Here is a 17,740-nt window from a genome sequence, read left to right as displayed (position 1 = left end):
ACTCCAAAATCTTGCATCACAATCATCAGCTAGTCCTTGAAGCTGGTCTCAAAACAAAACTGGGAAGAAAAGATTGTATCATATCTAGTGTATTCTATTCAAGGGAAACATTGTGCAGTATAGGTTCTCATTGCAATTAGTACTTTACTAACATGCATGTGCCATTTCGTGAGATTGAGCACATAGAGCTGTTAACCAGTATTTGATTACACCTCAAACAAGTTGAAGTCCACGTTGAATAATGGGCATACTTTCAAATTTCAAATTAGTAGATTCCCAATAATATTAAAATGTAAAGTTGTAAACATTGCAAAATAATGTTCACTGAATTTCTCCAAGGACAGCCAAAATATATCATGATCTGCAGAAGTCAGACAGAATAGCAAATTTAACAAAGAATATGATCCTACCTCCTTTTCTAGTCATTACTATAACTCTCTTAAATTAAGCTGCATGTCTGGTCCACTTACACCACTTGTTGAGAATTCATCGGGTAAAGGCAAGCCTAATTCAGAGTAAACAAGCTGAATGATCTTACGAGTGGCCCCTCCTAGAGACATCTTATTTACAGTGATTGCAATTGCAAAATTATGATTTGGGTCACAAAGGGCAGTTGAGCCACCAATCCCTGAGTGTCCAAAAGCCATCTTTCTAGTCTCAGAACCCGCAGTACGTTCAGCATTAAACCTCCTAAAGCCAAGTCCAAATTTTCCATCAGGGTGGACTAGTTCTTCATATGCACCAAGACCTAGAAAAGCTTGATGTATATCACTTCCATTAAAAAGTGATGCAGACACATTTTCTGACTCATTGTGCAAACAAGATCCATTCATTATATTGTCTTTCTTGGGCTCTGCTGTCTTTTTTTCTTCCTTCCTACTACTTCTCACACATTTACCAGTCTTACTCTTTTTTTTATTTTTACCTTCCCCAGAAGGGAAGGCTGGTATGTGAGGATGGCTACCCAAAGGAGGCTCACTTGAAGAAGGTCTGGGAGGAATAACACCACCTGTAGCAAGCGCTGCATAGTATCTTGCCAATGCACGGGCAGAACAATGTCCATTTGCTGCTGGTATGATTGCTCGCCGGATAAAAAGCATATTGAACAAAGAAGGCAACATAGTTATCGCTTCTGCAATGTCACCAAATGCAGTTGCCCCCTCAAGTTTAGTAGAAACGTTTTCTTCTTGGGAAATTCTGGGTAAATTCATGGAAACAACCTTCTGCATATCCTGCATGTCCAGAGAAAGTGAAGCAAGTCGAGATTCCACACCTGATTGAAGCAGGTAAATGAGACTGATCATCATTAGTTTGTGTTAAATACACAACTTAGAGATTAACAATGCTGTTGAAGTAAAATCATTTCAATAATATTAGGAGAAATAAAAGCTTGTTCCTTTAGTGATGTGACCAGTGTAAGATTTAGATGTTGTGTTGATGGGTTCGGGTATTTAAACTGCTTTAACCACTTAGAGATGCTATAAATTGTAATGCAATATAATGTAAGTTTGTGCGAGAGGTGTATAGCTAAAGCATTAATAATAGATTTACTTCTTTCATTTTTCTATCTCGGCAATCATCTTTATCAATGTGGGCTCCCTAAATTTTTGCATGGTACCAGAACGACATCAATTCCATGCCCAAAATAACAAGGATCTTAGTACAGGTTTGAAGATAAAATTAACCATGAGAATTGAGAAGAGAAATGACAGTTGGGTTCCTGGACACAACAATGTGAGGAATTCACTGTGTTAGGATTACCGTAAACAAAGATTTCAGCAGCAATTGCAAAGCCATGAGTACTGCACATAAGGGATATCCTAGACAAATCTCTGATTTGAGAAATAGGAAAAATGCTGTAAATAGTTCTTGTTTGGAAAGACATCAGGGTTTCACAGTCAATACTAGCACACTACCAAGACGCCTCACACAGAGATAGTACTTTCAGACTGGTTGACGAACAGCAAACCCAGAAAAACCAAGTTACCACAGCTCACAGACGGGGATGCCATTTTCTAAAAACAAAGGGCGGGGGTATGTCCTCAATGGGGACTTTGACCTAAAACATGGTGACCCAAGCATGAAACCCATGCTTTAATAAGTCACAATAATAATAATAATAAATTCTTTTCTTTATTCTTTTGACAAGGACATTACAAGATGACTCAAATACATCACAAATGAAGACCAAACCTAGTTACATTTTCCAACACTTCCTCTTAACTAGGTAGGAATTCATCATATACGAGTACAAGGAAGGTCTCAAACTATATGAACAATGAAACACTTTAGGCACGCAATGTCATGGCCTAGATTCCTAACCAAGGCAATCTATCCATTGGTCTCTCAACAATTTAGGCATTGCAATGCCACGGACTAGATTCCTGACTAGGGCAATCTATCCAAGTGGGAATAAGGTGGAATCAAGCTTTCAGCCCCTCTAGGTACCATCAAGCTTACTTGCTAACCACCAACCCAAAGATCCAGGTGTGTATCCAAAAACGGAGCTCTATAACCAACACCACCTTTCCAACTTTGGGACCTAGACATCAACACAAAGTGTCGGCTAGATGTCCTCCCAGGCAATGCTTCACTCCCAAAGCCTCAACACTCCTTGATCTAGCAAATAAAGGATGACCAATCCCTCCCAATAAAACTGATTGATAACCAACATGCTATCAAATCCTTCGAGAGATTCAGTTGTACAAACACAACCCCAATAAATAATATATTTTCATATGTACATAATCAAATACAAACCTCTAGGGTCTTTCCAAACAATTTGATGTTTCTTCTCAACTTTTCATAGTAGGACTATCAACTGAATCTCTGACAGAAGATTCCTCAATCATACACTTTCCTTTCCTACTTCCCATGCAGCAACATATCCTCTAAAATTCATTCTTCAATTAAAACCAAGCTATGCCCTCCCTCTTAACTAGGGAGCATCTCTTTATCCAAACTCCCTCTTAATCTTAGGGAGATCTCTTCTATTCAGGCTTCCTCAGGGAGATCAGCTTCTTTTCGTCATCAGAGAATCTTTTGTGGCTTCCAACCATTTCATCAAAGTTATCATCATCCTCATCATGCTTATCATATCAACGAGCATCTTCACCATATTGAAGATTGTGTACCTACACAACTTAGATAGCAAGTACAACCAAATCTATAAAAGCATGAAATTAGCCATATCAGAGTCACGGAAGCATTTCAACTTTATACATATCAAATACCCAAACTTAATTACAAAAACAGACATATACTCTTCAAAATCTCGCTAGGGACATTGTCATAAACCCTAGGCTACTTCATAACAACTTTCATTACATATAGGGTTTCAATGTTTCTTCCAAAGGTATGACATACCCTACTACAACATATAGCAAACCATAGAAACAATTCAAACAAATATAGATCTACAAGGCATCTAACAACTTTCAGAATTCATATGTTAGACTTTCCATTAGGGATTCACACAAATCTTAGATTTCATACGAAAGAATCAATCAAAACCAATCAACAGCTTAGTCATTAACATGACCAGCTTCCACTAGGGTTAGTTGCAAACCCTATCAATCAAACATCAATCCCAATTGAAATTCAGATTTCAACAATCTTACACAAATCTCGAATCCTCATATTGTCATTATACATCAAAACCAATCAACAACTTAGTCATTAACATGACCAGCTTCCACTAGGGTTAGTTGCAAACCCTAGATTTTCAATCAAACATCGATCCCAATTGAAATTCAGATTTCAACAATCTTATACAAATCTCAAATCCTCATATTGTCATTATACATCAGAGATTTTTACTTCTAAGGTTTAACTCAAAAACCCTAGAATTTCATTTTCACAATCTCAACAATCATTATATAAATAGATCTCAGATTGTTATATCACACATACTAGAGGATTTAATTCCTACTAGGGTTTAGCTGCAAAACCCTAGATTTCCAAATATCATCATCTTGGAATCTCAGACAAGGACTTATATTGAATCCTAAGACTTATGTCCATCAATAACTAGGTCAACACACATATCTAGGAATTCATAATCATGCATAAGCATATCATATGTCCGACATCATTAATACATTAGACATACAATGACCTAGACCAAGCTAGGGTTTCAACCTATGTTGCAAGAAACGTGGTATAGAGGCCCGTTTCTGTACAGAAACGGGTACGAAACGCGGAAACATGTTTGGTACGGCCGTGAAACGCGTTTCCGGCTGTACTACCACATTTCCCGAAATGGAAACGTGGCCAGTACGGCCAGAAACGCGTTTCTGGGCCGTACGACCCACGTTTCCTCATTAACTTGTGTTTTTTTTAATTTTTTTTTTTAATTTACTTTTAGGGTATGTTAGTGACTTCTTGTTGCTTCTAGATGCGTGTCTAAAGTTATAAAAGTGAATTTTTGCCTTAGTGTTGATAGGCAATTCATCAGGAAGTTTGAGGGATATGTAGTTCATGGTAATGTTAAATTCTTAAAGTAAAAGTGATATTCTCTTTTATTTTTCATTTTCATCCTTTTACTTCAATTTTTAACATTACCATGAAATGACTCAGGATGTTTGAGAGTGGTTTCGCCCTCATTGGATTTCATATGGAGAAAGTAGAATTTTAGATCTCACTCAAAATCCAGCAGACTTATTTGTTTTTCAGGATTTCAGGATTGGAGGGATTGCAATGTTTCCATTGGATTTTATCATGTACTAGGGTATGGAGCTTGTATTTAATCAAGAGAACCAAGCCCTTTATGCAGGGGAAACTCCCAATAATCAAGATCATGTAGGCTACTAGGGTATGAAACGTGTATTTAATCAAGAGCACTAAGGTCGTTCGACTATGTAGGAGGAGACTCCCAATACAACAATGGTCCTTCTAAAGAATGGGATGTGGATGCAGAAAATCCTGATTTGGATCTCTCTCTTGCAGCCTTATAGTCTTTATTGTACTTGCAACCTCATATATTAATATAAATAAAGGCTGATTTTGAGATTTGGATATATAATAAAGGTTGCTTTTAGATATTCCAATATTTTTATTTTCTTTATGTGATCATTCATGAGTAAATGTGATGTAAATTAAATCTTAATGTTTAAGTGTAATAAATTATAATGTATCATTTATGCTTTATGATTGCACACACACACACACACACACACATATATATATATATATATATATATATATTTAAATATTTTCAATATACATACATACATACATATATATATATATATATATATATATATATATTTGCGTTTCCCCGTTTCCAAAATTTGGGAGGTCACGTTTCGTATCGCTTTCCGTTTCGGAAACTCGTACCCGTTTCCCCGTTTCGTGCAACTTAGGTTTCAACCAAATGTACACACATGCTGAGGGCTTCATTGCTAGGATCTTACTTTAAACACATAACAAAGGTTTTGCTTGTAGGCCCAACCAAACCCTAAAGATCTAGGATTTCATAACATAACAGAGCAAACCCTACTATTCTAAAAATTTCTAAGGTTTGAGATCTCAGACAAACATCATTCAACCCAAACAAGTTAAGATTTCATGATTATACCGAAATATCAATCATCAACAAGAATTCAAACAACATTTTACAATATCCCTAAGTAGTTTTAGGGTTTTAGACATTCAAATTAGCATACCCTTAGGTTAGGGTATTCTAGAGAACCTGTCTAGGGTTCTATAAAATCAGTCGAGAATAGGAGTGGGGTAGATTTATCAAGTGATGAATCACCCAAAATAAGAATCAATATGATTCATTATAGCTAGACACAACAATGTTAGTAATAGATTGTCAAATGAATAAAGATTTGCTATAAAGAAAATCAATGTTTTGTAGTTTAAGGCATACCATTGTTTCTTGACAAACCTTATCTTGGGTGGTTTTCTTCCATACGCTTTGAGAATATAGTAGATGTGTTAAAATTGGCAACTAGGGCCAAACTCTACATGGGTCATCTTATTTATGACAGCTGATATTTTTCTTGGATTCCTCTCTCCGAGAAGTGTAGGATTGATCTAAAGATGATCTGATTTTGACACGTACAAATGAAGTTATGAATTTATTTTGATAATGGTAAAATTGTCAAGGTTGGCCAGCAAACTTATGTAGGCTCAGAAGCCCAACAGTCACATCTATTCATCCTCAACGTTGCATATAAATAGAAGGTGATTTAGCCTCATTTGGACACACTCATCTTCACACTTCTCTCTCTCTCCCCACATTGATTAGGTACAGATTTCTGGGCCTCTCTCTCTCTCCACACATCTGACATTTAAGGAGAGCGAAATTTCAGGGGGTCGAAATTTCAAGAGGCCGAAATTTCAGGAGACAAAATTTCTGGACAGTTTAACCAAGTGTTGATTACCGTTGACTGTAGCGAGGGCTAACCGCAGGTGGGCTGTTTCACCAGACTTTGACTGGGTTGAATTTGACTATTTTGAGGGTTGTTTTATCTTGTTGTTTGGAGGCCGAAGTTGACTGAAGTTGACCAATTTGTTGAGGGTCAAATCTGCCCTATTGACCAACGTTGACTTTTCTAGTTAGGGCTCTTTTGTTGTGGTTATAAATTATCAGATTTGTAAACTGTACTATCTCTCTTTGCTGAACTATTGAAGACTAAAAGAAGATTTGATCAAGGGTTTCCCCACATTGGAGTTTGTCCCTCACTGGTGCCACATCTTGTGTCCTCTTGTCTTGGCTTGTCTTCTATTGTTTATGTTTATGTTCTATCTGCATTTTACTATCATGTTGATGTGATTGCTAATCTGAATATTGATACTAGGCTAATAAAGAAATTGAAGTAAAATTGCTCTAAAGCATAGAACATACCATTGTTGCCTAAAATTAACATGGTATCAGAGCTGAGGTGAAGACAAAGCCCAAGCAAGAGTGAAAGGGCAATCACCAAAGACAGTTGGACAAGAACAAAAGGTTCAATGGGTTCCTCATCCTAATTCCCGGCTAAAGACAAGCTCCATGATAAATCTGACTATCATGGATGGATGATGTCTCTTGATTTGACCTTGGAAGAAAAAGAAGTGATGGATTATGTGCAGGGTAAAATCCCTGAACCTCCTTCAAATGCACCAACTGCTACGAAGACCAAGTACAATAGGGCTGAAGTCAAAGCAAAGAAGATTATCAGGGATTCCATTGACAAGCATCTGGTGGCCTACATCTCCGAATTGAAGACCTCCAAGGAGATCTACGACAGGTTGGTTGACATATTCAAGCTTAGTAGTGCTAATCAAATTCTATTTCTCAAGAATAAGTTGAAGGATATTAAGAAGGGCAAGGACAAGGATATTCAATCCTATTTCTCGAGGACTACTGAGATCAAGAATGATCTACTCTCGATTGGAGAAGTCATTCCTAACAAGGAACTTACTCTCGTCACCCTTGAAGGACTCCCACCTGAGTGGTATGTATTTAGAACCACCGTCCTCAATAACGATCGAATTCTAGGGTTTGAAGAATTGATGTCGAGATGCATTCAAGAAGAAACAAGAATGGTGGAGCAAGAAATGCCTTCTAATAGAAGCAACCCCACTTCATTCTCCGCTCATGCCAAAAGGAGAAATAAAAAAGGGTCTAAAAGTCATTTCCATGGAAAGCCTGGATCTAAGGGAGGAAGGAAGGTCAGGTGATTTGTTTGCAATAAGTTTGGCCACTATGCAAGGGAGTGTCCAAATAGAAGGGACACCTCGCATGATAATGATCACAATCAATCCAGGGGCAACTTCAACAACAACAATCAAAGGAATGGCAGGTCCAATGGCAAAGGAAAAAGGAATGCAGGACATCAAGGAAATGGTCGACCCTCCAAGAAATCAAGTAACTCCAGGTATGAAGAATCAAGTGATGTTCACAATAAGCATAAAGAGTATTATCTTATATCAGCCCTCTCCACTGCCTCTCCTCTAGACACTTTGGGAAACTAGCTGATTGATAGTGGTGCCTAAAGGCATTTCACCAGATACAAGGAAGCCCTCTCTAATTTGATAGAAAAGGAGACAAACTTGGAGATCATCCTTGGAGACAATGCCACCTATCTAATGAAGGGAGTAGGGAATGTTACCCTTCAATTGAATCAAGGTAACACTATTCATTTGCAAGTACTATATGTACCTGATCTCAAGAAGAACTTGGTGTCCATTTCAGCCATGGAGGACAAAGGATTCAAGGTGGCATTCATCAATGGAAAGATACGTGTTTGGAAAAGAAACTTTAAAGATGCTTTTACTCTTGGGTTCAAGGTTGACACTTTGTATGAAGTTGGAGGAAGTCAATCTGAACTATGGCACTGGAGGTTTGCCCATCTTCATTATAAGGCCCTACCCGATGTGATACAGATGGTGACAGGTATGTCCGAGTTCAAAGTAGAGCATGAAGGTGGATGTCTGGGATGTGCCGAAGGAAAACTTACAAGGGGAGCATTCCCCTCAAGTAATAGCAAGACCACAGGTATATTGCAATTGATCCACTCCTACATATCTAGTATGATGTCCGTAAACTCTTCGGGAGAATACTTATATTATCTCACCTTTATGGATGATTATTCTCGCAAGACCTGGATCTACTTCTTGAAGAAGAAGGATGAAGTGTTCACCTGGTTCCGACACTTCAAAGCCTTGATCAAAAACCAATCCGAGAAAAAAATCAAAATATTGAAGACTGATAATGGGAACGAGTACGAATCCAATGAATTCCAAGATTATTGCAGAGAAGCTGGCATTAAGACGGAGACTACAACGCCATACACTCCTAAGCAGAATGGTGTGGCTGAAAGGAAGAATCGCTCTATTGTAGAAGCAGTTTGTACCGTGCTTCATGATCAAGCCCTTCCGAAGTTCCTATGGGTTGAAGCTGCAAATGCCGTGGTGTATGTTCAAAACCGATGCCCTCATCAAGCATTGGACTCCAAGACTCCTGAAGAAATGTTCACTGGTAAGAAACCCAATGTCTCTCATTTTAGAATTTTTGGAAGTCCCGTATATTTTCATGTGCCAAAAGAGAAAAGAAGCAAATTGGGTGCATCTGGGAAGAAAGGAATGTGGGCTATGGTGAAAATTCTAAGGGATATAGAATTTATGTCACTGGTAAAAAGGAAGTTGAGATAAGTCATGATGTCACCTTCGATGAAGTTATGGGCCTCAAGAAGATCAACAACCTTCCTATCCTAAGGAAGGACAAAGACGTTGACACCAGAAATCAGGGTGACACGATCCCTGATATTGATGAACCTATGGATCTTATTGATCTTCCTCCTCATGAGCCCTCCTCCAAAAGGAGACCCTCATGGCTTAGGGAGACTCTCGAAGATGCCAAGAGACACATTGCACCAAAAGGGACTTTCTGTGAAAGCAAGAAGCCGAACAGGTATCAAGGATATTTGATTGCCATGAGCACTATCATTCAAAATGAGCCTTCATCATTCAAAGAAGTTGTGAAGCATCAAGTATGGAAGGATGCTATGAATAAAAAATACGAGTCAATTATGAAGAATGATGTCTGAGATGTGGTCCCTAGACCCCAGGACAAACCAGTTGTCAGCTCTAAGTGGCTCTACAAAATCAAGCGTTGAGCTGATGAAAGTGCCAAAAAGTTCAATTATGAAGAATGATGTCTGAGATGTAGTCCCTAGACCCCAGGACAAATCAATTGTCACCTCTAAGTGGCTCTACAAAATCAAGCATGGAGTTGATGGAAGTGCAGAAAAGTTCAAGGCTCGCTTTGTTGCTCGAGGCTTCTCTCAAAAGGAAGGTGTAGATTACGATGAGATCTTTGCACCTATTGCCCAATACACCACCATTTGCTCGAACATAGCCCTTGTTGCCTTGCAAGGATGGAACCTACATCAGATGGATGGCAAGACCACTTTCTTGCTTGGTTCAATCAAAGAGGAAGTCTATGTGGAACAACTCGAGGGGTTTGAGGTTCATGATTGGGAATCTCATGTATGCAGGTTGAAGAAAGCTCTCTATGGATTGAAGCAAGCACCTCGGGCTTGGTATGAGAGGATCAATTGCTATCTGATGAAGCTGGGATTCACTAGAAGTGGAGTTGATCTGAACCTTTACTTTAAAGTTGAAAATGATAAACCTCTCATTCTGGTACTTTATGTGACCTCTTTCTGACAGGTGCAGGCCCTCTCATTCACAAATGTAAGAGGGAGTTGGCTTCTGAATTTGAGATGGACCTAGGACCAATGCATTATTTCCTAGGGTTGGAGGTTTGGCAAAAGCCAAGGGAAATTTTCCTCTCTCAAGGAAAATATGTTGTGAAGATATTGGAAAGATTTGGGATGGTGGACTGCAAGCCTGTGATTCAATGGAACTTAACTTTAAGAAGTTATGTGGTAGTGTTGTTGGACCTGAATTGGGAAATGCTTCTGAGTATCATCAACTCATAGGAGCACTGATGTTCTTGGTGAACTCCCATCCGGACATATGTTGTGCAGTTAACACGGTAAGCTAATATATGGTTGAGCCTCATCATATACATTGGATTGGTGCCAAGAATCTTCTGAGATATCTTCGGGGCACAATCACTCATGGACTGAGATACACTGTCGAAGATGTGAGGCTGCATGGTTATTCTGATGCCGATTGGGCTGGCAGTATGGTGGATCGCAAGAGCACTTCTGATGTTGTTTTTCTTTGGGTTCTGCTTCGATACCCTGGATGAGAAAGAGCAGAAATCGGTTGCCTTGAGCACCGTCGAGGCCGAATGCATAGCTACTAGTATGGCCTCCTATGAAGCTGTCTCATTGAGGAAGCTCTTCAGTGAGTTGTTTGGACATGTTTTGGATACCACCGTGATCCTCTTCGACAACCAGAGTGGGATCCGATTATCAGAGAATCTCGTGTTTCATGATCGGTCCAAGCATATAGATATCAGGTACCACTTTATCTGAGATATGGTACAACGAGGAGCAATAAGGCTCCATCACATTGGGACTGATAAGCAGGTCATTGGTATTCTGACAAAGCCCCTGGGGAAGGTCAAGTTCTTGGCCTTCCAAGAACGACTTGGAATCATGGAGAGATACTCTTATGAGGGTCCTGTATGAGATGGACATTGAGCTTTGGGAGCTCCAGGGGGCTTGGGGTAGTTCTTGGAGCGATGAGCAACCATGGGGTGAGTGGTTCAACCTTCCCCTAGTGGTTTGTTGTGTACAGGGTGAGTGGTTCAACCTTCCCCTGCGATACCCCTTGGTGACATGTAGGCAGGATGAGTGGTTCAAATTCTCCTGCTGAGACATCCTACCCATGCAATCTGGGACTCATGGGAAGTACCTCTCATGTGGCCAATGAGTAGGGAAATGAGGATAATGACCATAGTACTAACGATGGACGCATCGTGTAGTGTTGTACTCTCTATTCTAGGATGATCGATATTGATCTGGGATCAATTCGAACCGACTTCAGGTCAGTAAGAGTGGTATGCGACACTCTCTTCTGATTGGAACTGACTTTGGGTCAATAACAGTGGTACGACACACTCTCCTTTGATTGGGACTTACTCCGGTCAGTAGAGAATGGTATGATACATTCTCGATCACTTCTTCTTCTTTATAGTTCAGCAAAGCAGAGCAGAGCATTGATAGCAGAGATAGTACAGATTGGTAGATGGATTAGCTGATGGAGTTCTCTGTAGTTGAGAGGGAGTGTTAAAATTGGCAACTAGGGCCAAACTCCACATGGGTCATCTTATTTATGACAACTGATATTTTTCTTGGATTCCTCTTTCTGAGGTGTAGGATTGATCTAAAAATCATCCAATTCTGACATGTACAAATGAAGTTGTGAATTTATTTTGATTATGGTCAAATTGTCAAGGGCAGCCAACAAACTTATGTAGGCTCAGAAGCCCAACAGTCACGTCTATTCATCCTCAACGTTGCATATAAATAGAAGGTGGTTTAGCCTCATTTGGACACACTCATCTTCACTCTTCTCTCTCCCTCTCCTCATTGATTGGGTACAGATTTCTGCGCCTCTCTCTCTCTCCACACGTCCAAAATTTCAGGAGACCGAATTTGTGGACAGTTTGACCAAGTGTTGACCAGCGTTGACTGCAATTAGGACTGACCGCAGGTGGGCTATTTCACCAGACTTTGACTAGGCTGAATTTGACTATTCTGAGGGTTGTTTTATCTTGTTGTTTGGAGGCTAAAGTTGACCAATTTGCTGAGGGCCAAATCTTCCCTGTTGACCAACGTTGACTTTTCTGGTTAGGGCTCTTTTGTCGCTGTTATAAATTATCAGATTTGTAAATTGTACTATCTCTCTCTGCTAAACTATTGAAGACTAAAAGAAGATTTGATCAAGGGTTTTCCCACATTGGGGTTTGTCCCTGGCTGGTGCCACATCTGTGTCCTCTTGTCTTCTAATGTTTATGTTTATGTTCTATCTGCTATCATGTTGATGTGATTGCTAATCTGAATATTGATACTGGGCTAATAAATAAATTGAAGTAAAATTACTCTAAAGCATAAAACATATCATTGTTGCCGAAAATTAACAAGATGTCTTCCTAATCAAGATAAGAGGGGGAGAATGGTGATTAGTATTTAATATAATCAAAACTAAATGAGTACATGAAACAAAAACTGAAATGAAATGAGATACTTATCTTTGGGAATTGTTGGGGGCTCCCTCCAAAACTTGAGGGATACCTATAAAAGAAAATGTCTTTTCCAAAAACATGTTAAAACCTATATATTCTAAGTATCAAAAATATAAGATAGAATAACTAAGACTTAAAAGCAAAGGACTTAGTAGGGTAACTCCTTTATGTTAGATTCTTCGGGTTTGACTTTCTTTGGGTCTCCTTCTTCAACAATGTTGGATTGATCTCCTTCTCTCTTCTTGTTTCTTGGATTGTCGGGACAGACACCTTCTTATGACATTGATAACATTCTACCTTGGACATGTCTACTCTTTTCCTTGGTCCTTTCGATGTCTTTCCTTTATGTTGAGCAATGCCAGCATTTGATACTCCTTCAAGATTGGCAACTAGGGAGATCCTCAATTCTTCTTGACTGCAGGGAGTCCATAGTTCTTCAAAACTGGGGGCTTCCTTCCAACTGTTAAGTCCTGCAGCAAATGCACCCCAAGTAGGTGGCAATCCTAATAGAGTAGTGATCACGAGTTCTTTGTTTGGAACAATTTCATCAATGGCCAAAAGATCATCCCTAATTCTTGCTATCTTCACAAAGGAGGCCAGTGTGTCTTCTTTATTCATCTTTGTGGTGTTTAGCTCTGTCAGACCAGGCAGTAACTCCTCAAAACAAATCAATTCATGTTATTCCTTTAGGTTGGTCTTTATTATATACATGAGGGAGACTGTTCACTTCATCTCCTGATGACTGTTCATATCTCTTATTATTTATTTACATTGATTATATTTATTCACCCAATCCTGATGATTAGGTGTCAACATTCCCCCCCTTAATCTGAAGGGATGTTGGTGAGTCCAAGCATCATTCTGAATTGTTCAAGCTTTTCTCTTCCAAGTGCTTTGGTGAAGATGTCGGCAATTTGCTCATTAGTGGAACAATGACGGAGATGGATTGTTTTGGCCTCAACATGATGTCGAATCAGATGATATTTGGTATTGATGTGCTTCGTTCGATCATGGAACTTTGGGTTCTTGGCCAACTTTATTGCAGAGGTATTTTCAATCATGAGTGGAGTTGATTGTACTTGTTTTACCTACAAATCTTCAAGAATTTTCCTGAGCCACACAATTTCTTTCATTGCTTCAGTTGTTGCCACGTATTTTGCTTCTGTTGTGGAATCTGCTGGAACTGATTGTTCGTGTGATCTCTAGGAGACAGCTCCTGATCCAAGACTAATAGCATATCCTGAAGTAGATACCCCGGTTTCTTTGTCTCCATCGAAGTCTGAATTAGAGTATCCAATCAAACTGAAGTCGTCCCCCTGTGTATACTTGATTCCAAAGTCTTGAGTTCCCTTCAAGTACCTTAGAACTCTTTTTGCAGCAAACCGATGTCCCTCACAAGGCTTTTGCATAACCCTGGACAGGATTCCAACAGCAAACGAAATGTCTGGTCTGGTAGTAGTTAGGTAGTTGAGACTTCCTACAAGCTGTCTATACTTTGTTGCATCCTCGAATTCTTTTCCTTCAATAGATGTGAGCTTTAAGTTTTGTTCCATTGGAGTAGTAAGAGGATTGCATTCTGTCATGCCAAACCTGTTCAACAGATCTCCAATGTATTTCTTTTGAGAAAGAATTATGGACTTCGGATGTTGGGTTACTTCAATACCAAGATAGTAATGAACATAGCCCAAATCAGTCATTTCAAAGCTTTTCCTCAATTCCTTCTTTATGAATGCAATGTAGCCTTTCATTGTTCCCTGTCATCAAAAGATCATCTACATATACCACAAGATATACAACTGTTTTGCTAACTTTCTTGACAAATAAAGTTGCATCATCAAGATCATAATGTTTGAAATTGAGTTTCAGAAGATGCTCAGTTAGTTTTTCATACCAGGCTCGCGGTGCTTGTTTGAGGCCATACAAGGACTTCACAAGTTTGCATACTTTATGTTCATGTCCTTTCACAGAAAATCCTTCAGGCTGGGACATAAAAACATTCTCTTTTAGATCTCCATTCAAGAAAGCGGTTTTTACATCCATTTGATGGACTTTCCAACCGTTCTGAGCTGCTAGGGCAAAGAGTGTCTAGATGGTAACCCATTTCACTGTGGGGGCAAAAGTCTCCTCATAATCGACCCCTTCCTTCTGTGCAAAACCTTTTGCCACAATCCTAGCTTTGTGCTTGTCAAGTGAGCCATTAGCTTTATACTTGTTCTTGTAGACCCACTTGCAGCCAATTGGTTTGGTTCCTAATGGAGGATCAACCAGCTTCCAAGTGCCATTCTTTATGAGGGCATCATACTCCTTTTGCATCGCTTCTTTCCATTCATCATGAGAAGTAGCTTCTTTGAAGGAAGTTGATTCAAAATCTGTAGACAAGTTCAATTCACAATCATAAGAAACATCCATATCAACAGGTGAATTAGAGTCATCTACATCACCTCCATTTCGCCGGTTTGAATTTCTACCTCCTGTCTTTCCAACCTCATCAGGATGAACACTTTCAAGTGTCTTTGTCAGCCACTTTGGGGGACCTTTCTCAAGTGGTCCAAGCTGCTCTGTTGATTGAGTTGGGACTGAATCAAGATTGAGTCTCCCAATTCTATCAATCACATCACTTAAAGCATCATCCATTGTTGGAGTTTCATGCGGGGGAGAGAGTTCTTCAGAAGAAGATTCCACATGTTGATCTAGTATAGAAATCCCCCCTTCAAGATGTGGAATCTGATTATGAAATTCTTGAAATGATTTTGTATTTGCGAATCTATCCAAGTGATCAAGTTGCCACTCAACAACATTGTCAGTTTTGGATGATTCAAGAAAAATTACATCTCTAGATACAACAAACTTTTTATTGACTTCATCATAGAGATTGTATGCTTTGGAGGTGTTTGAATACCCCAGGAAGATACACTTACGACTTCTTGCACCAAGTTTGTTTTTATGTACCTTTGGTATCAAGGCATAACAGGTGGAACCAAAGACCCTGAGATGCTTTACCGAAGAAACATGTCCATAACACATTTCATATGGAGTCTTGTTTCTAATAGCATTAGATGGACATCTATTCTTTATATATGCAGCACATAGAACAGCATCAACCCAAAACATTATCTTTACATTTTTGAAGAAGAGCATGGATCGTACCATATTTAAGATTGTCCTATTCATTCTTTCAGCTACACCATTCTGTTGGGGATTATAAGGTATAGTTGTTTGATGTCTGATCCCATGTTGGCGAAGTTAGTTTTCAAATTCATTTGATGTGTATTATTTTCCATTATCAGTGCAAATAGACCCAATATGACATTGTGCATCATTTTCAATCCATTTATGAATGTTCTTGAATGTTTGAAAAGCATCCTATTTGTTCTTCAATAAATAAACCCGACACATTCTGGTGTAGTCATCAATGAATGTCATCATATATTTCTTTCCATTTGCAGAATAAACAGGCATTGGACCACATAAATCTGAATGAATGAGTTCAAGTTTTCTATGTGCTCTTGAATGTGAATCATGAAAAGACTGTTTGCTATGCTTTCCTAGAATGCAAGCATCACATTGCTTAAATTTCCTAGGAATTGTAGGCAAACCAGCAACACCATTTTTCTTCAACAAGCGGAGGTTGTCATAGTTCAAATGTCCAAATCTAGCATGCCATAATAAACTTGAAGGAAGTGCACCTTCTTCATAATGAGAATTGTATGAGAAATGTTGTGCATGAGTAGAGATACCTTGCAGCTTGAGAAGCCTTTCTTCTTCTATTCCCCTCATGACAAGTGAGTGGTCAGATGCTTTTCTCACCTCAAGCTTGCCATCAAACATATGAATGGAGTGACCTTGCTGGCGGATGTGGACCAAGGACAACAAGTTTCTCTTGAGTTGTGGGAGATATAGAACATGATGCAGAAGAAAGTCTGGAAGACCAGGCAATTTAAGCCTGATTGTGCCAAGCCCTGATGGCTTGATTTTTGATTGGTCTGCAAAATACACTGCTTCATCAACATTGTCAGTAAATTCTTCAAAAAAATCTTTTCTGAGTTATGTGGCAAGTTGCTCCTGAATCAAGCAACTAATCATTTTTCCAAGAAGTAAGTGAAGCATTAAATAAATCTTCATTTACTCCAATTTTATATTGTGCCACAACATAGTGAGCGGATTCAGGTGCTTTACCTTTGTCTGTATCATCAATTTTACCTTTCTGTTGGTTTCTTTGCTGCTCAATTTTGTCCCATGGTAACTTGCATATAGAGGCATCATGTGATCCATTTATTTTGCAGCGTATGCAATGCAAATTTGTCTTTTCTTCTTGAGAGTGTCTGCCCCCCCTGCCTCTGAAATATCTTCCTCTTCCTCTTCAACCACCTCTTCCTCTTGAAGAATCTCTAGCAGGATGCTTTTCTTTATGAGCAAGGCACACAGCCTCTTCAAAAGATTCAGGGGCTGTCTTCTTTCCAAAATCTTTCTCTCTTTCAGCAAATTTTTTCACAAGAGAGTCAAAGGTAATGTCTTTAAGATTTCATTTGCTTGTAATGACTCAAGATAATTGGAGTAAGTAGGATAAAGTGCCTTGAGAAAAGCGATAAGAGGGATATCCAAATCAATTTTAGTGGCTTGGATATCATGCATTATAGACTTTACTTCAGATGCAAGAGCAAGAGGATCATTATTTTGCAATTCAAGAGTGAAGAGTTTAATCATGAGTTGAACAACTTCAAGTGTAGAATGTGAGTCATAGAGTTCTTTCAGCTTTTGTAAGGCTTCGAAAGCAGTTGAAAATGGCATAATATGGCAACTTACCTCTTCACTTACAGATGTTGCAATTAATGCATAGGTTTTGTTGTTCTTGTTTTCCCAAATGGCGAGCTCTTTGTTTGATGTAGGTTGTTCTGGTTGTTTGTCTCCGTCTTCAATGTACATTCCTTTCCACAATTCATTGAAAATGAGGGTGTGTTTTATCATCCGGGACCACTCAGGATAGTTCTCTTTACTAGTGAGAACTATTCCCACAATGGATATGATTGAGTGCATACTGTAACAAAAACTTCTACTGCAAAATTTTACTCTCAATGGGAAAAA

General features: G+C 39.0%; 1 protein-coding gene across 2 annotated transcripts in view; it reads right to left on the bottom strand.

Annotated features, from left to right (window-relative positions):
* Positions 1 to 234: 234 nt before the first annotated feature.
* The window catches only part of LOC149178575 (ABC1 family protein), a 218,264-nt gene continuing 200,758 nt past the window's right edge, over positions 235 to 17,740 (bottom strand). The window contains exon 19 of one of the 2 annotated variants that reach the window (XM_089420387.1): positions 235 to 1,273. In XM_089420387.1, the coding sequence (XP_089276513.1) occupies positions 429 to 1,273 (845 nt within the window). In that variant the 3' untranslated portion in view covers positions 235 to 428. The remainder of the gene's footprint in view (positions 1,274 to 17,740) is intronic. The other variant, XM_089420388.1, reaches the window with a different exon arrangement.

Source organism: Pinus tabuliformis, chromosome 4_1 (genome assembly GCF_031772625.1).
Source record: "Pinus tabuliformis cultivar Carrire ecotype Pingquan chromosome 4_1, CPIR1, whole genome shotgun sequence".
In the NCBI taxonomy this organism is placed as follows: Eukaryota; Viridiplantae; Streptophyta; class Pinopsida; order Pinales; family Pinaceae; genus Pinus; species Pinus tabuliformis.
This window is presented reverse-complemented; position numbering and strand designations above follow the sequence as displayed.